This window comes from Anser brachyrhynchus, assembly GCF_964034855.1.
Source record: "Anser brachyrhynchus genome assembly, contig: SCAFFOLD_194, whole genome shotgun sequence".
Classification (NCBI taxonomy): domain Eukaryota; kingdom Metazoa; phylum Chordata; class Aves; order Anseriformes; family Anatidae; genus Anser; species Anser brachyrhynchus.
Window position 1 is genome coordinate 28,116 of NW_027663980.1, and position 19,613 is coordinate 47,728.

The 19,613-nt window shown below is 48.0% G+C and overlaps 1 protein-coding gene across 1 annotated transcript in view; it reads right to left on the bottom strand.

The window, feature by feature from the left end:
• Nucleotides 1–319: 319 nt before the first annotated feature.
• The window catches only part of LOC308186550 (uncharacterized protein), a gene marked incomplete at its 3' end in the record, with an annotated part of 71,651 nt that continues 52,357 nt past the window's right edge, over nucleotides 320–19,613 (bottom strand). The window contains exon 3 of the mRNA XM_080608684.1: nucleotides 320–338. Coding sequence (XP_080464810.1) covers nucleotides 320–338 — 19 coding nt within the window. The remainder of the gene's footprint in view (nucleotides 339–19,613) is intronic.

The window sequence follows — 19,613 nt, forward strand, 5'->3', positions numbered from 1 at the left end:
TCTTAATTTGTGTTACTTTTCCTTTCTTATTTTCTGTTAATCACGCCTTCTTAATTTGTGTTAAACCTGCTTTCTTAATTTGTGTTAATCGAGCTCTTCTATGTTAATAAATAAGGGGGAGATGTGGGAGCATGGCCATGGGGGTCGACAAGTCCCATGGTTGGTGATAACATCCGACTCTTAAAGATGAGGCCATCAGGAAAGTAAAGAGTTGAGAGGGAACAAAGAAGGGTGATTCAGGTGACACCTTCTTGTCTGGGGTGGCTTGTTCTCCAGCCATTAAAGCATGGAAGTTGCTGGGTGTTTGCTGTTGCATTGGTCAAGTTGTTGACCAATGACTAGTTAGTGGAAAGGTACTGCTGTGAGGCGGAAGTTATAGGAAGGGAGCCTTTCCTGAATAAGGGATAGAATGAAGTTGTGCCCTCACTCTGAGAGATGAAGTTATGCCTTCAGTAAGAGAGAGTTCAAGTTATGTCATCAATAAAGAGGTAGCAGTTACAGATCCTGAAAGAACCCCATTGTCCGTGCGGTCTTTACGCCACAAATCGCCCCCCAACAGGGACATGAAAACGAACAGGGACGAGAAGAAAACAAACAGGGACATGAAGAACAGGAACAGGGACAGGCTAACAGAACAGGGACAAAAACAAAAAAGGAATGAATAGGGACAGGCAAACGGAACAGGGACAAAAACAGAATAGGAATGAATAGGTACAGGCTAACAGAACAGGGACGAACTAACAGAGCTTATGGGAGGGTCACGCTGGCTTACGCAGGACCCACAAACAAGGACTCCAGGAGGTGGAGGGGCAGCCAGAGCCCCCCGGCTAGGCAGCACTCAGTGCCTGCCTCTCCCAGGGATGGGGTTACAAAGTTTGTTAAAGATGGAATTAGTATGCTTGGCAGTTTTTCTCTGTATTTTAGTTTGTGTTAATAGTGCTTTCTTAATTTGTGTTACTCTTGCTTTCTTAATTTCTGTTAATCGCGCCTTCTTAATTTGTGTTAAACCTGCTTTCTTAATTTGTGTTAATCGAGCTCTTTTATGTTAATAAAGAAGGGGGAGATGTGGGAGCCTGGCCATGGGGGTCGACAAGTCCCATGGTTGGTGATAACATCCGACTCTTAAAGATGAGGCCATCAGGAAAGTAAAGAGTTGAGAGGGAACAAAGAAGGCTGATTCAGGAGACACCTTAAACAGGGACATGAAGAACAGGAACAGGGACAGGCTAACAGAGCAGGAGGAAACAAAAAACAGCATATGGGAGGGTCCCACTGGCATATGCTGGACCCAAAACTAGGACTCCAGGAGTTGGAGGGGCAGCCAGAGCCCCCCGGCTGGGCAGCACTCAGTGCCTGCCTCTCCCAGGGATGGTTTTACAAAGGTTGTTAAAGATAGACTTAGTATGCTGTCCTGGTTCCAGTTAGGACAGAGTTAATGAGGTGTGTACCTCAAGGGGATTTGATACTGGGTGAGAATAGCCCATGAGTTGAATTGTAGTATGTTAATTATTATATAATACTGTATGTCATCACTACCATGATTGCTATATATCATAGATGAAAATGGTGATTAATTAGAATGTATTGGAAAGAGTGTAACCTGAGCATGACATAAATGGTATGGAATAAGGGGTGGATATCTGTCCTGGTTCCAGTTAGGACAGAGTTAATTTTCCCTCATAGTAGCTGGTATGTTATGTCTCCTGAATGCGCTTCAGGTTTTGTTGAGGGTTAAACAGCTACTTAGGAATCTCATCCGGAGATCTGTCTTGAGGCGGGGTAGTTGCGAGTGGCAGGGAGTGTGGGAGGATATGGGCAGGTTTCTAGAGCAGTGGTCACCTCCAGTGTTTTGGACATTCACCCCTGAACAACTGCAAAATCCTAAAAAGCTGGCAGAATGCTTGAAAAAAAGGTGTCATGACTCTGGCAGTTCCAAAGTGACACAAATCACTGTGGCGTGCTGGGGTCTGGCTTGTGCCTATCGAGCTGCAATTGATGCTACTAGCAACCTAGCTCCAGTTCCAGCTCCTGCAGCCGCTCCTGCTCCTGCAGCTGCTCCAGCTCCAGCTCCTGCAGCCGCTCCAGCTCCAGCTCCTGCAGCCGCTCCAGCTCCTGCAGCCACTCCAGTTCCAGCTCCTGCAGCCACTCCAGTTCCAGCTCCTGCAGCCGCTCCAGCTCCTGCAGCCACTCCAGTTCCAGCTCCTGCAGCCGCTCCAGCTCCAGCTCCTGCAGCCGCTCCAGTTCCAGCTCCTGCAGCCGCTCCAGCTCCTGCAGCCGCTCCAGCTCCTGCAGCCGCTCCAGCTCCAGCTCCTGCAGCCGCTCCAGCTCCAGCTCCTGCAGCCGCTCCAGCTCCTGCAGCCGCTCCGGCTCCTGCAGCCACTCCAGCTCCAGCCCCTGCAGCCGCTCCAGCTCCTGCAGCCGCTCCAGTTCCAGCTCCTGCAGCCACTCCAGCCCCTGCAGCCGCTCCAGCTCCAGCTCCAGCTCCTGCAGCCGCTCCAGCCCCTGCAGCCGCTCCAGCTCCAGCTCCTGCAGCCGCTCCAGCCCCTGCAGCTGCTCCAGCTCCAGCTCCTGCAGCCACTCCAGCCCCTGCAGCAGCTCCAGCTCCTGCAGCTGCTCCCACTCTTGTGTCTGGGTCAGAGAAACGAGCTGTAGCAGTGCAAGTTGACCCCGCAGAGGGTATTCCAACCCCTGTGGCAGACCCTGTGGCTGGGTTAGAGAAACGAGCTGTAGCATTGCAAGTTGCCCCTGTAGACAAGGTGAAAAAATGGTATAGAGGCTCAGGTCGTTTAGAACGCAGACAGTCTTCTGCTAAGTCTGGGCATAGTGAAGACGAGGCTGGGCCATCAAAGGTGCAGGAGACTGAAGATGAGGATGAGGATGTCGAAAAATCAACAGTAACTACCCGGACTCTATACCAGCGTGAGCTACGAGATGTGCGAAAAGATTTTGGTCGCTGTATAGGTGAGCAGCTTGCCACCTGGCTGCTCCGGTGCTGGGACACGGGAGCCAATTATGTGGAATTAGAGGGCAAGGAAGCCAGGCGGCTGGGATCCCTTGCTAGGGACGCGTGCATTGACAAAGCAATTGGAGATGGAGCACGATCTCGCAGCCTCTGGAGGCGTCTCCTGTCAGCTGTGCAGGAAAGGTATCCCTTCAAGGAAGAACTTGTATGTCTACCAGGCAAATGGACCACCATGGAGAAGGGAATTCAGTACCTGAGGGAATTGGCCGTACGGGAAGTAATTTATAAGGACCTAGACGACGCACAAACATCCGCAGATCCAGATGCAGTCCGGTGTACACTACCCATGTGGCGGAAGTTTGTACAGAGTGCACCATCATCATATGCCAGCTCATTGGCAATACTAGCCTGGAAAGCGGAGGAGAATCCCACAGTGAATGAAGTGACTAAAATACTCCGGCAGTACAAAGGAAATCTCTCCTCTTCCCTACAGGCCTGTGTCTCAGCTGTGGAGAAACTCTCTGAAGAGGTCCACCAACTTAAAGAGAATTTATCTTCCCCTCCACCTGAACGAACCAGTGTCCACCAGCTAAAAGAGAATACTTTGGAGAAACTTTCTGAAAAGATCCACCAACTTGAAGAGAGATTATTTTCCTCCCCACCTGTACAAACCAGTGTCTCAGCTATTAGGGGTAAACGTTCATCTATGCAAGGAAGACAATATGGTGGGCACACACACCGCGCCACCCTGTGGTTTTACCTACGTGACCATGGAGAGGACATGAGAAAATGGGATGGAAAATCTACTGCGACCCTAGAGGCACGGGTACGTGAATTGCAAAGGAAAACAATTGGGAAAAAGGAGTTCTCTGAAAAGTTTGCTGCTCCAACTTCCAGCAGGCACTCCTTTAAACACAGAAACGAAGATTCTGACCAGGACTAGAGGGGCCCTGCCTCCAGCCAGGGGGAGGAAAGGGACAATCGAGTTTATTGGACTGTGTGGATTCGATGGCCTGGCACGTCAGACGCACAGAAGTATAAGGCTTTGGTAGACACCGGTGCACAATGTACTCTAATGCCATCAAGCTATAAAGGGCCAGAGCCCATCTGTATTTATGGTGTGACGGGGGGATCCCAGCAGTTAACTGTATTGGAGGCTGAAGTGAGTCTAACCGGTAATGAGTGGCAAAAGCACCGTATTGTGACTGGCCCAGATGCTCCGTGCATCCTTGGCATAGACTATCTTAGAAGAGGATATTTCAAGGACCCAAAAGGGTTCCGCTGGGCTTTTGGCATAGCTGCCTTGGAGACAGAGGACATTAAACAGTTGTCTACCTTGCCTGGTCTCTCAGAGGACCCTTCTGTTGTGGGGTTGCTGAGGGTTGAAGAACAGCAAGTGCCGATCGCTACCACAACTGTGCACCGGCGGCAATATCGCACCAACCGAGACTCCCTGAGTCCCATCCATAAGCTAATTCGTCAACTGGAGAGCCAAGGAGTGATCAGCAAGACTCATTCACCTTTTAATAGTCCTATATGGCCAGTGCGAAAGTCTAATGGTGAGTGGAGACTAACAGTGGACTATCGTGGCCTGAACGAAGTCACGCCACCACTGAGTGCTGCAGTGCCGGACATGCTAGAACTCCAGTATGAACTGGAATCAAAGGCAGCCAAGTGGTATGCCACAATTGATATCGCTAATGCATTCTTCTCCATCCCTCTAGCAGCAGAGTGCAGGCCACAGTTTGCTTTCACTTGGAGGGGAGTCCAATATACTTGGAATCGGCTGCCCCAGGGGTGGAAACACAGCCCTACCATTTGCCATGGACTGATCCAGTCTGCGCTGGAGCAGGGGGAAGCTCCTGAACACCTGCAGTACATCGATGACATCATTGTGTGGGGTGACACTGCAGAAGAAGTTTTCGAGAAAGGGAAGAAAATAGTCCAAATCCTTCTGAAGGCCGGTTTTGCCATAAAACAGAATAAAGTTAAAGGACCTGCACGAGAGATCCAGTTTTTAGGAAAAAAATGGCAAGATGGACGTCGTCAAATCCCAATGGATGTGATCAACAAAATAACAGCTATGTCTCCACCAACTAGCAAAAAAGAAACACAAACTTTCCTAGGTGTCGTGGGGTTTTGGAGAATGCATATTCCAAATTACAGTCTGATTGTAAACCCGCTCTACCAAGTAACCCGTAAGAAGAATGCTTTTGAATGCTAAACAATATATAGGGGTGGCTGGCCGGGGTGGGGGGGCTGGCTGCTCGGGGATAGGCTGGGCATCGGTCAGCGGGTGGTGAGCAATTGCATTGTGCATCACTTGTTTTCTTACACATTATTATTATTAATACTATTATCATTCTCACTATTATTATTATTATTGTTATTATTATATTCCGGTCTTAATAAACTGTCTTTATCTCAACTCACCGGCTTCACTTTCCCGTTTCTCTCCCCCATCCCAGAGAGGGAGGGGGGAGGGGGAGCGAATGGCTGTGTGGTGTTTAGCTGCCAGCCGGGTTAAACCACAACAGAGGGGCAGCCAGAGCCCCCCAGCTAGGCAGCACTCAGTGCCTGCCTCTCCCAGGGATGGGGTTACAAAGTTTGTTAAAGATGGAATTAGTATGCCTGGCCGTTTTTCTCTGTATTTTAGTTTGTGTTAATAGTGCTTTCTTAATTTGTGTTACTCTGCTTTCTTAATTTCTGTTAATCGCGCCTTCTTAATTTGTGTTAAACATGCTTTCTTAATTTGTGTTAATCGAGCTCTTTTATGTTAATAAAGAAGGGGGAGTTGTAGGAGTGTGGCCATGGGGGTCGACAAGTCCCATGGTTGGTGATAACATCCGACTCTTAAAGATGAGGCCATCAGGAAAGTAAAGAGTTGAGAGGGAACAAAGAAGGGTGATTCAGGAGACACCTTAAACAGGGACATGAAGAACAGGAACAGGGACAGGCTATCAGAACAGGGACAAACAAAAAACAGCGTATGGGAGGGTCTCGCTGGCATAGGTCGGACCCACAAACAAGGACTCCAGGAGTTGGAGGGGCAGCCAGAGCCCCCCGGCTGGGCAGCACTCAGTGCCTGCCATGCCCAGGGATGGTTTTACAAAGATTGTTAAAGATAGACTTAGTATGCCTGGCAGTTTTTCTCTGTGTTTTAGTTTGTGTTGATCCTGCCTTCTTAATATGTGTTAATAGCGCTTTCTTAAGTTAATAAAGAAGGGGAAGATGTGGGAGTGTGGCCATGGGGGTCGACAAGCCCCATGGTTGGTAATAACATCCGACTCTTAAGGATGAGACCATCAGGAATTTAAAGAGTTGAGAGGGAACAAAGAAGGGTGATTCAGGTGACACCTTCTTGTCTGGGGTGGCTTGTTCTCCAGCCATTAAAGCATGGAAGTTGCTGGGTGTTTTCTGTTGCCGGGCAAAGTTGTTGACCAATGACTAGTTAGTGGAAAGGTACTGCTGTGAGGCGGAAGTTATAGGAAGGGAGCCTTTCCTGAATAAGGGATAGAATGAAGTTGTGCCCTCACTCTGAGAGATGAAGTTATGCCTTCAGTAAGAGAGAGTTCAAGTTATGTCATCAATAAAGAGGTAGCAGTTACAGATCCTGAAAGAACCCCGTTTTCCGTGCGGTCTTTACGCCACAAATCGCCCCCCAACAGGGACAAGAAAACAAACAGGGACAAGAAGAAAACAAACAGGGACATGAAGAACAGGAACAGGGACAGGCTAACAGAACAGGGACAAAAACAAAAAAGGAATGAATAGGGACAGGCAAACGGAACAGGGACGAACAAAAAACAGCATATGGGAGGGTCTCGCTGGCATAGGCAGGACCCACAAACAAGGACTCCAGGAGTTGGAGGGGCAGCCAGAGCCCCCCAGCTGGGCAGCACTCAGTGCCTGCCTCTCCCAGGGATGGGGTTACAAAGTTTGTTAAAGATGGAATTAGTATGCCTGGCAGTTTTTCTCTGTGTTTTACTTTGTGTTGATCCTGCCTTCTTAATTTGTGTTAATCGCGCTTTCTTAAGTTAATAAAGAAGGGGAAGATGTGGGAGTGTGGCCATGGGGGTTGACAAGCCCCATGGTTGGTGATCACATCCCACTATTAAAGTAGAGACCATCAGGAAAGTAAAGCCTTGAGAGGGAACAAAGAAGGGTGATTCAGGAGACACCTTAAGCAGGGACATGAAGAACAGGAACAGGGACAGGCTAACAGAACAGGGACAAAACAAAAAAAGAATTAATAGGGACATGCTATCAGAACAGCGACAAACAAAAAACAGCGTATGGGAGGGTCTCGCTGGCATAGGCAGGACCCACAAACAAGGACTCCAGGGAAAGGTACTGCTGTGAGGCGGAAATTATAGGAAGGGAGCCTTTCCTGAATAAGGGATAGAATGAAGTTGTGCCCTCACTCTGAGAGATGAAGTTATGCCCTCAGTAAGAGAGAGTTCAAGTTATGTCGTCAATAAAGAGGTAGCAGTTACAGATCCTGAAAGAACCCCGTTGTCCGTGCGGTCTTTACGCCACAAATCGCCCCCCAACAGGGACATGAAAACGAACAGGGACGAGAAGAAAACAAACAGGGACATGAAGAAGACGAACAGGGACAGGCTAACAGAACAGGGGCAAAAACAAAAAAGGAATGAATAGGGACAGGCAAACGGAACAGGGACCAAAACAGAAAAGGAATGAATAGGTACAGGCTAACAGAACAGGGACGAACAAAAAGAGTGTATGGGAGGGTCACGCTGGCTTACGCAGGACCCCCAAACAAGGACTCCAGGAGTTGGAGGGGCAGCCAGAGCCCCTCGGCTGGGCAGCACTCAGTGCCTGCCTCTCCCAGGGATGGGGTTGCAAAGTTTGTTAAAGATAGTCTTAGTATGCCTGGCAGCTTTTCTCTGTGTTTTAGTTTGTGTTGATCCTGCCTTCTTAATTTGTGTTAATTGCGCTTTCTTATGTTAATAAAGAAGGAGGAGATGTGGGAGTGTGGCCATGGGGGTCGACAAGCCCCATGGTTGGTGATCACATCCGACTCTTAAAGATGAGGCCATCAGGAAAGTAAAGAGTTGAGAGGGAACAAAGAAGGGTGATTCAGGAGACACCTTAAGCAGGGACATGAAGAACAGGAACAGGGGCAGGCTAACAGAGCAGGAGGAAACAAAAAACAGCATATGGGAGGGTCCCACTGGCATATGCTGGACCCACAAACAAGGACTCCAGGAGTTGGAGGGGCAGCCAGAGCCCCCCGGCTGGGCAGCACTCAGTGCCTGCCTCTCCCAGGGTTGGTTTTACAAAGGTTGTTAAACATAGACTTAGTATGCCTGGCAGTTTTTCTCTGTGTTTTAGTTTGAGTTGATCCTTCCTTCTTAATTTGTGTTAATCGCGCTTTCTTATGTTAATAAAGAAGGGGAAGATGTGTGAGTGTGGCCATGGGGGTCGACAAGCCCCATGGTTGGTAATAACATCCGACTCAAGGATGAGACCATCAGGAATTTAAAGAGTTGAGAGGGAACAAAGAAGGGTGATTCAGGTGACACCTTCTTGTCTGGGGTGGCTAGTTCTCCAGCCATTAAAGCATGGAAGTTGCTGGGTGTTTGCTGTTCCGGGCAAAGTTGTTTACCAATGACTAGTTAGTGGAAAGGTACTGCTGTGAGGCGGAAATTATAGGAAGGGAGCCTTTCCTGAATAAGGGATAGAATGAAGTTGTGCCCTCACTCTGAGAGATGAAGTTATGCCCTCAGTAAGAGAGAGTTCAAGTTATGTCATCAATAAAGAGGTAGCAGTTACAGATCCTGAAAGAACCCCGTTGTCCGTGCGGTCTTTACGCCACAAATCGCCCCCCAACAGGGACATGAAAACGAACAGGGACGAGAAGAAAACAAACAGGGACATGAAGAACAGGAACAGGGACAGGCTAACAGCACAGGGACAAAAAAAAGGAATGAATAGGGACAGGCAAACAGAACAGGGACAAAAACAGAAAAGGAATGAATAGGTACAGGCTAACAGAACAGGGACGAACAAAAAGAGGGTATGGGAGGGTCACGCTGGCTTACGCAGGACCCCCAAACAAGGACTCCAGGAGTTGGAGGGGCAGCCAGAGCCCCTCGGCTGGGCAGCACTCAGTGCCTGCCACTCCCAGGGATGGGGTTGCAAAGTTTGTTAAAGATAGTCTTAGTATGCCTGGCAGCTTTTCTCTGTGTTTTAGTTTGTGTTGATCCTGCCTTCTTAATTTGTGTTAATTGCGCTTTCTTATGTTAATAAAGAAGGAGGAGATGTGGGAGTGTGGCCATGGGGGTCGACAAGCCCCATGGTTGGTGATCACATCCGACTCTTAAAGATGAGGCCATCAGGAAAGTAAAGATTTGAGAGGGAACAAAGAAGGGTGATTCAGGAGACACCTTAAGCAGGGACATGAAGAACAGGAACAGGGGCAGGCTAACAGAGCAGGAGGAAACAAAAAAGAGCATATGGGAGGGTCCCACTGGCATATGCTGGACCCACAAACAAGGACTCCAGGAGTTGGAGGGGCAGCCAGAGCCCCCCGGCTGGGCAGCACTCAGTGCCTGCCTCTCCCAGGGATGGGGTTACAAAGTTTGTTAAAGATGGAATTAGTATGCCTGGCAGTTTTTCTCTGTATTTTAATTTGTGTTAATAGTGCTTTCTTAATTTGTGTTTCTCTTGCTTTCTTAATTTCTGTTAATCGCGCCTTCTTAATTTGTGTTAAACCTGCTTTCTTAATTTGTGTTAATCGAGCTCTTTTATGTTAATAAAGAAGGGGGAGATGTGGGAGCATGGCCATGGGGGTCGAGAAGTCCCATGGTTGGTGATAACATGCGACTCTTAAAGATGAGGCCATCAGGAAAGTAAAGAGTTGAGAGGGAACAAAGAAGGGTGATTCAGGAGACACCTTAAACAGGGACATGAAGAACAGGAACAGGGATAGTCTAACAGAGCAGGAGGAAACAAAAAACAGCATATGGGAGGGACCCACTGGCATATGCTGGACCCACAATCAAGGACTCCAGGAGTTGGAGGGGCAGCCAGAGCCCCCCGGCTGGGCAGCACTCAGTGCCTGCCTCTCCCAGGGAGTGTTTTACGAAGATTGTTAAAGATAGACTTAGTATGCCTGGCAGTTTTTCTCTGTGTTTTAGTTTGTGTTGATCCTGCCTTCTTAATTTGTGTTAATCGCGCTTTCTTATGTTAATAAAGAAGGGGAAGATGTGGGAGTGTGGCCATGGGGGTCGACAAGCCCCATGGTTGGTGATAACATCCGACTATTAAAGTAGAGACCATCAGGAATGTAAACCCTTGAGAGGGAACAAAGAAGGGTGATTCAGGAGACACCTTAAACAGGGACATGAAGGACAGGAACAGGGATAGTCTAACAGAACAGGGACGAAAACAAAAAAGGAATGAATAGGGACAGGAAAACGGAACAGGGACAAACAAAAAACAGCATATGGGAGGGTCTCGCTGGCATAGGCAGGACCCACAAACAAGGACTCCAGGAGTTGGAGGGTCAGCCAGAGCCCCCCGGCTGGGCAGCACTCAGTGCCTGCCTCTCCCACGGCTGGTTTTACAAAGATTGTTAAAGATAGACTTAGTATGCCTGGTAGTTTTTCTCTGTGTTTTAGTTTGTGCTGATCCTGCCTTCTTAATTTGTGTTAATCGCGCTTTCTTAAGTTAATAAAGAAGGGGAAGATGTGGGAGTGTGGCCATGGGGGTCGACAAGCCCCATGGTTGGTGATCACATCCGACTCTTAAGGATGAGACCATCAGGAAAGTAAAGCCCTGAGAGGGAACAAAGGGTGATTCAGGAGACACCTTAAGCAGGGACATGAAGAACAGGAACAGGGACAGGCTAACAGAACAGGGACAAGCAAAAAAAAATTTTATGGGATGGTCCCGCTAGCATATGCACGACCCACAGACAAGGACTCCAGGAGTTGGAGGGGCAGCCAGAGCCCCCCGGCTGGGCAGCACTCAGTGCCTGCCTCTCCCAGGGATGGGGTTACAAAGTTTGTTAAAGATGGAATTAGTATGCCTGGCAGTTTTTCTCTGTATTTTAATTTGTGTTAATAGTGCTTTCTTAATTTGTGTTTCTCTTGCTTTCTTAATTTCTGTTAATCGCGCCTTCTTAATTTGTGTTAAACCTGCTTTCTTAATTTGTGTTAATCGAGCTCTTTTATGTTAATAAAGAAGGGGGAGATGTGGGAGACTGGCCATGGGGGTCGACAAGTCCCATGGTTGGTGATAACATCCGACTCTTAAAGATGAGGCCATCAGGAAAGTAAACCCTTGAGAGGGAACAAAGAAGGGTGATTCAGGAGACACCTTAAACAGGGACATGAAGAACAGGAACAGGGATAGTCTAACAGAGCAGGAGGAAACAAAAAACAGCATATGGGAGGGACCCACTGGCATATGCTGGACCCACAATCAAGGACTCCAGGAGTTGGAGGGGCAGCCAGAGCCCCCCGGCTGGGCAGCACTCAGTGCCTGCCTCTCCCAGGGAGTGTTTTACGAAGATTGTTAAAGATAGACTTAGTATGCCTGGCAGTTTTTCTCTGTGTTTTAGTTTGTGTTGATCCTGCCTTCTTAATTTGTGTTAATCGCGCTTTCTTATGTTAATAAAGAAGGGGAAGATGTGGGAGTGTGGCCATGGGGGTCGACAAGCCCCATGGTTGGTGATAACATCCGACTATTAAAGTAGAGACCATCAGGAATGTAAACCCTTGAGAGGGAACAAAGAAGGGTGATTCAGGAGACACCTTAAACAGGGACATGAAGGACAGGAACAGGGATAGTCTAACAGAACAGGGACGAAAACAAAAAAGGAATGAATAGGGACAGGAAAACGGAACAGGGACAAACAAAAAACAGCATATGGGAGGGTCTCGCTGGCATAGGCAGGACCCACAAACAAGGACTCCAGGAGTTGGAGGGTCAGCCAGAGCCCCCCGGCTGGGCAGCACTCAGTGCCTGCCTCTCCCACGGCTGGTTTTACAAAGATTGTTAAAGATAGACTTAGTATGCCTGGTAGTTTTTCTCTGTGTTTTAGTTTGTGCTGATCCTGCCTTCTTAATTTGTGTTAATCGCGCTTTCTTAAGTTAATAAAGAAGGGGAAGATGTGGGAGTGTGGCCATGGGGGTCGACAAGCCCCATGGTTGGTGATCACATCCGACTCTTAAGGATGAGACCATCAGGAAAGTAAAGCCCTGAGAGGGAACAAAGGGTGATTCAGGAGACACCTTAAGCAGGGACATGAAGAACAGGAACAGGGACAGGCTAACAGAACAGGGACAAACAAAAAAAAATTGTATGGGATGGTCCCGCTAGCATATGCACGACCCACAGACAAGGACTCCAGGAGTTGGAGGGGCAGCCAGAGCCCCCCGGCTGGGCAGCACTCAGTGCCTGCCTCTCCCAGGGATGGGGTTACAAAGTTTGTTAAAGATGGAATTAGTATGCCTGGCAGTTTTTCTCTGTATTTTAATTTGTGTTAATAGTGCTTTCTTAATTTGTGTTTCTCTTGCTTTCTTAATTTCTGTTAATCGCGCCTTCTTAATTTGTGTTAAACCTGCTTTCTTAATTTGTGTTAATCGAGCTCTTTTATGTTAATAAAGAAGGGGGAGATGTGGGAGCCTGGCCATGGGGGTTGACAAGTCCCATGGTTGGTGATAACATCCGACTATTAAAGTAGAGACCATCAGGAATGTAAACCCTTGAGAGGGAACAAAGAAGGGTGATTCAGGAGACACCTTAAACAGGGACATGAAGGACAGGAACAGGGATAGTCTAACAGAACAGGGACGAAAACAAAAAAGGAATGAATAGGGACAGGAAAACGGAACAGGGACAAACAAAAAACAGCATATGGGAGGGTCTCGCTGGCATAGGCAGGACCCACAAACAAGGACTCCAGGAGTTGGAGGGTCAGCCAGAGCCCCCCGGCTGGGCAGCACTCAGTGCCTGCCTCTCCCAGGGATGGGGTTGCAAAGTTTGTTAAAGATAGTCTTTGTATGCCTGGCAGCATTACTCTGTGTTTTAGTTTGTGTTGATCCTGCCTTCTTAATTTGTGTTAATCGAGCTCTTTTATGTTAATAAAGAAGGGGGAGATGTGGGAGCGTGGCCATGGGGGTCGACAAGTCCCATGGTTGGTGATAACATCCAACTCTTAAAGATGAGGCCATCAGGAAAGTAAAGCCTTGAGAGGGAACAAAGAAGGGTGATTCAGGAGACACCTTAAACAGGGACATGAAGAACAGGAACAGGGACAGGCTAACAGAGCAGGGAGAAACAAAAAAGAGCATATGGGAGGGTCCCACTGGCATATGCTGGATCCACAAACAAGGACTCCAGGATTTGGAGGGGCAGCCAGAGCCCCCCGGCTGGGCAGGACTCAGTGCCTGCCTCTCCCAGGGATGGTTTTACAAAGGTTGTTAAAGATAGACTTAGTATGCCTGGCAGTTTTTCTCTGTGTTTTAGTTTGTGTTGATCCTGCCTTCTAAATTTGTGTTAATTGTGCTTTCTTATGTTAATAAAGAAGGGGAAGATGTGGGAGTGTGGCCATGGGGGTCGACAAGCCCCATGGTTGGTGATAACATCGGACCTTTAAGGATGAGACCATCAGGAAAGGAAAGCCTTGAGAGGGAACAAAGAAGGGTGATTCAGGAGACACCTTAAGCAGGGACATGAAGAACAGGAACAGGGATAGTCTAACAGAACAGGGACAAAAACAAAAAAGGAATGAATAGGGACAGGCTATCAGAACAGGGACAAACAAAAAACAGCGTATGGGAGGGTCTCGCTGGCATAGGCAGGACCCACAAACAAGGACTCCAGGAGTTGGAGGGGCAGCCAGAGCACCCCGGCTGGGCAGCACTCAGTGCCTGCCTCTCCCACGGCTGGTTTTACAAAGATTGTTAAAGATAGACTTAGTATGCCTGGCAGTTTTTCTCTGTGTTTTAGTTTGTGTTGATCCTGCCTTCTTAATTTGTGTTAATTGCGCTTTCATATGTTAATAAAGAAGGGTAAGATGTGGGAGTGTGGCCATGGGGGTCGACAAGCCCCTTGGTTTGTGATAACATCGGACTCTTAAAGTAGAGACCACCAGGAAAGTAAAGCCTTGAGAGGGAACAAAGAAGGGTGATTCAGGAGACACCTTAAGCAGGGACCTGAAGAACAGGAACAGGGACAGGCTAACAGAACAGGGACAAAACAAAAAAGGAATGAATAGGGACATGCTATCAGAACAGGGGCAAACAAAGAACAGCGTATGGGAGGGTCTCGCTGGCATAGGCAGGACCCACAAACAAGGACTCCAGGAGTTGGAGGGGCAGCCAGAGCCCCCCAGCTGGGAAGGACTCAGTGCCTGCCTCTCCCAGGGATGGGGTTACAAAGTTTGTTAAAGATGGAATTAGTATGCCTGGCAGTTTTTCTCTGTATTTTATTTTGTGTTAATAGTGCTTTCTTAATTTGTGTTACTCTTGCTTTCTTAATTTCTGTTAATCGCGCCTTCATAATTTGTGTTAAACCTGCTTTCTTAATTTGTGTTAATCGAGCTCTTTTATGTTAATAAAGAAGGGGGAGTTGTGGGAGCATGGCCATGGGGGTCGACAAGTCCCATGGTTGGTGATAACATCCAACTCTTAAAGATGAGGCCATGAGGAAAGTAAAGCCTTGAGAGGGAACAAAGAAGGGTGATTCAGGAGACACCTTAAACAGGGACATGAAGAACAGGAACAGGGACAGGCTAACAGAGCAGGGAGAAACAAAAAACAGCATATGGGAGGGTCCCACTGGCATATGCTGGACCCACAAAGAAGGACTCCAGGAGTTGGAGGGGCAGCCAGAGCCCCCCGGCTGGGCAGCACTCAGTGCCTGCCTCTCCCAGGGACGGTTTTACAAAGATTGTTAAAGATAGACCTAGTATGCCTGGCAGTTTTTCTCTGTGTTTTAGTTTGTGTTGATCCTGCCTTCTTAATTTGTGTTAATCGCGCTTTCTTAAGTTAATGAAGAAGGGGAAGATGTGGGAGTGTGGCCATGGGGGTCGACAAGCCCCATGGTTGGTGATAACATCCGACTATTAAAGTAGAGACCATCAGGAAAGTAAACCCTTGAGAGGGAACAAAGAAGGGTTATTCAAAAGACACCTTAACCAGGGACATGAAGAACAGGAACAGGGATAGTCTAACAGAACAGGGACAAAAACAAAAAAGGAATGAATAGGGAAAGGCTATCAGAACAGGGACAAACAAAAAACAGCGTATGGGAGGGTCTCGCTGGCATAGGCAGGACCCACAAAGAAGGACTCCAGGAGTTGGAGGGGCAGCCAGAGCCCCCCGGCTGGGCAGCACTCAGTGCCTGCCTCTCCCAGGGATGGGGTTACAAAGTTTGTTAAAGATGGAATTAGTATGCCTGGCAGTTTTTCTCTGTGTTTTAGTTTGTGTTAATAGTGCTTTCTTAATTTGTGTTACTCTTGCTTTCTTAATTTCTGTTAATCGCGCCTTCATAATTTGTGTTAAACCTGCTTTCTTAATTTGTGTTAATCGAGCTCTTTTATGTTAATAAAGAAGGGGGAGTTGTGGGAGTGTGGCCATGGGGGTCGGCAAGCCCCATGGTTGGTGATAACATCCGACTCTTAAAGATGAGGCCATCAGGAAAGTAAAGAGTTGAGAGGGAACAAAGAAGGGTGATTCAGGAGACACCTTAAACAGGGACATGAAGAACAGGAACAGGGACAGGCTAACAGAGCAGGGAGAAACAAAAAAGAGCATATGGGAGGGTCCCACTGGCATATGCTGGACCCACAAAGAAGGACTCCAGGAGTTGGAGGGGCAGCCAGAGCCCCCCGGCTGGGCAGCACTCAGTGCCTGCCTCTCCCAGGGACGGTTTTACAAAGATTGTTAAAGATAGACTTAGTATGCCTGGCAGTTTTTCTCTGTGTTTTAGTTTGTGTTGATCCTGCCTTCTTAATTTGTGTTAATCGCGCTTTCTTATGTTAATGAAGAAGGGGAAGATGTGGGAGTGTGGCCATGGGGGTCGACAAGCCCCATGGTTGGTGATAACATCAGACTCTTAATGATGAGACCATCAGGAAAGTAAAGAGTTGAGAGGGAACAAAGAAGGGTGATTCAGGAGACACCATAAACAGGGACATGAAGAACAGGAACAGGGATAGTCTAACAGAACAGGGACAAAAACAAAAAAGGAATGAATAGGGACAGGCTATCAGAACAGGGACAAACAAAAAACAGCGTATGGGAGGGTCTCGCTGGCATAGGCAGGACCCACAAAGAAGGACTCCAGGAGTTGGAGGGGCAGCCAGAGCTCCCCGGCTGGGCAGCACTCAGTGCCTGCCTCTCCCAGGGATGGGGTTACAAAGTTTGTTAAAGATGGAATTAGTATGCCTGGCAGTTTTTCTCTGTGTTTTATTTTGTGTTAATAGTGCTTTCTTAATTTGTGTTACTCTTGCTTTCTTAATTTCTGTTAATCGCGCCTTCATAATTTGTGTTAAACCTGCTTTCTTAATTTGTGTTAATCGAGCTCTTTTATGTTAATAAAGAAGGGGGAGTTGTAGGAGTGTGGCCATGGGGGTCGACAAGTCCCATGGTTGGTGATAACATCCGACTCTTAAAGATGAGGCCATCAGGAAAGTAAAGCCTTGAGAGGGAACAAAGAAGGGTGATTCAGGAGACACCTTAAACAGGGACATGAAGAACAGGAACAGGGACAGGCTAACAGAGCAGGGAGAAACAAAAAACAGCATATGGGAGGGTCCCACTGGCATATGCTGGACCCACAAAGAAGGACTCCAGGAGTTGGAGGGGCAGCCAGAGCCCCCCGGCTGGGCAGCACTCAGTGCCTGCCTCTCCCAGGGACGGTTTTACAAAGATTGTTAAAGATAGACTTAGTATGCCTGGCAGTTTTTCTCTGTGTTTTAGTTTGTGTTGATCCTGCCTTCTTAATTTGTGTTAATCGCGCTTTCTTAAGTTAATGAAGAAGGGGAAGATGTGGGAGTGTGGCCATGGGGGTCGACAAGCCCCATGGTTGGTGATAACATCCGACTATTAAAGTAGAGACCATCAGGAAAGTAAACCCTTGAGAGGGAACAAAGAAGGGTTATTCAAAAGACACCTTAACCAGGGACATGAAGAACAGGAACAGGGATAGTCTAACAGAACAGGGACAAAAACAAAAAAGGAATGAATAGGGAAAGGCTATCAGAACAGGGACAAACAAAAAACAGCATATGGGAGGGTCTCGCTGGCATAGGCAGGACCCACAAAGAAGGACTCCAGGAGTTGGAGGGGCAGCCAGAGCCCCCCTGCTGGGCAGCACTCAGTGCCTGCCTCTCCCAGGGATGGGGTTACAAAGTTTGTAAAAGATGGAATTAGTATGCCTGGCAGTTTTTCTCTGTGTTTTAGTTTGTGTTGATCATGCCTTCTTAATTTGTGTTAATCGCGCTTTCTTAAGTTAATGAAGAAGGGGAAGATGTGGGAGTGTGGCCATGGGAGTCCACAAGCCCCATGGTTGGTGATAACATCCGACTCTTAAGGATGAGACCATCAGGAATTTAAAGAGCTGAGAGGGAACAAAGAAGGGTGATTCAGGTGACACCTTCTTGTCTGGGGTGGCTAGTTCTCCAGCCATTAATGCATGGAAGTGGCTGGGTGTTTGCTGTTGCTGGGCAAAGTTGTTGACCAATGACTAGTTAGTGGAAAGGTACTGCTGTGAGGCGGAAATTATAGGAAGGGAGCCTTTCCTGAATAAGGGATAGAATGAAGTTGTGCCCTCACTCTGAGAGATGAAGTTATGCCCTCAGTAAGAGAGAGTTCAAGTTATGTCATCAATAAAGAGGTAGCAGTTACAGATCCTGAAAGAACCCCGTTGTCCGTGCGGTCTTTACGCCACAAATCGCCCCCCAACAGGGACAAGAAAACGAACAGGGACAAGAAGAAAACAAACAGGGACATGAAGAACAGGAACAGGGACAGGCTAACAGAACAGGGACAAAAACAAAAAAGGAATGAATAGGGACAGGCAAACGGAACAGGAAAAAAAAAAAAAGGAATGAATAGGTACAGGCTAACAGAACAGGGACGAACAAAAAGAGCTTATGGGAGGGTCACGCTGGCTTACGCAGGACCCACAAACAAGGACTCCAGGAGTTGGAGGGGCAGCCAGAGCCCCCCGGCTGGGCAGCACTCAGTGCCTGCCTCTCCCAGGGATGGGGTTGCAAAGTTTGTTAAAGATAGTCTTAGTATGCCTGGCAGCTTTACTCTGTGTTTTAGTTTGTGTTGATCCTGCCTTCTTAATTTGTGTTAATCGAGCTCTTTTATGTTAATAAAGAAGGGGGAGATGTGGGAGCGTGGCCATGGGGGTCGACAAGTCCCATGGTTGGTGATAACATCCAACTCTTAAAGGTGAGGCCATGAGGAAAGTAAAGCCTTGAGAGGGAACAAAGAAGGGTGATTCAGGAGACACCTTAAACAGGGACATGAAGAACAGGAACAGGGACAGGCTAACAGAGCAGGGAGAAACAAAAAAGAGCATATGGGAGGGTCCCACTGGCATATGCTGGATCCACAAACAAGGACTCCAGGAGTTGGAGGGGCAGCCAGAGCCCCCCGGCTGGGCAGGACTCAGTGCCTGCCTCTCCCAGGGATGGTTTTACAAAGGTTGTTAAAGATAGACTTAGTATGCCTGGCAGTTTTTCTCTGTGTTTTAGTTTGTGTTGATCCTGCCTTCTAAATTTGTGTTAATTGTGCTTTCTTATGTTAATAAAGAAGGGGAAGATGTGGGAGTGTGGCCATGGGGGTCGACAAGCCCCATGGTTGGTGATAACATCGGACCTTTAAGGATGAGACCATCAGGAAAGGAAAGCCTTGAGAGGGAACAAAGAAGGGTGATTCAGGAGACACCTTAAGCAGGGACATGAAGAACAGGAACAGGGATAGTCTAACAGAACAGGGACAAAAACAAAAAAGGAATGAATAGGGACAGGCTATCAGAACAGGGACAAACAAAAAACAGCGTATGGGAGGGTCTCGCTGGCATAGGCAGGACCCACAAACAAGGACTCCAGGAGTTGGAGGGGCAGCCAGAGCACCCCAGCTGGGCAGCACTCAGTGCCTGCCTCTCCCACGGCTGGTTTTACAAAGATTGTTAAAGATAGACTTAGTATGCCTGGCAGTTTTTCTCTGTGTTTTAGTTTGTGTTGATCCTGCCTTCTTAATTTGTGTTAATTGCGCTTTCATATGTTAATAAAGAAGGGTAAGATGTGGGAGTGTGGCCATGGGGGTCGACAAGCCCCTTGGTTTGTGATAACATCGGACTCTTAAAGTAGAGACCACCAGGAAAGTAAAGCCTTGAGAGGGAACAAAGAAGGGTGATTCAGGAGACACCTTAAGCAGGGACCTGAAGAACAGGAACAGGGACAGGCTAACAGAACAGGGACAAAACAAAAAAGGAATGAATAGGGACATGCTATCAGAACAGGGGCAAACAAAGAACAGCGTATGGGAGGGTCTCGCTGGCATAGGCAGGACCCACAAACAAGGACTCCAGGAGTTGGAGGGGCAGCCAGAGCCCCCCAGCTGGGAAGGACTCAGTGCCTGCCTCTCCCAGGGAT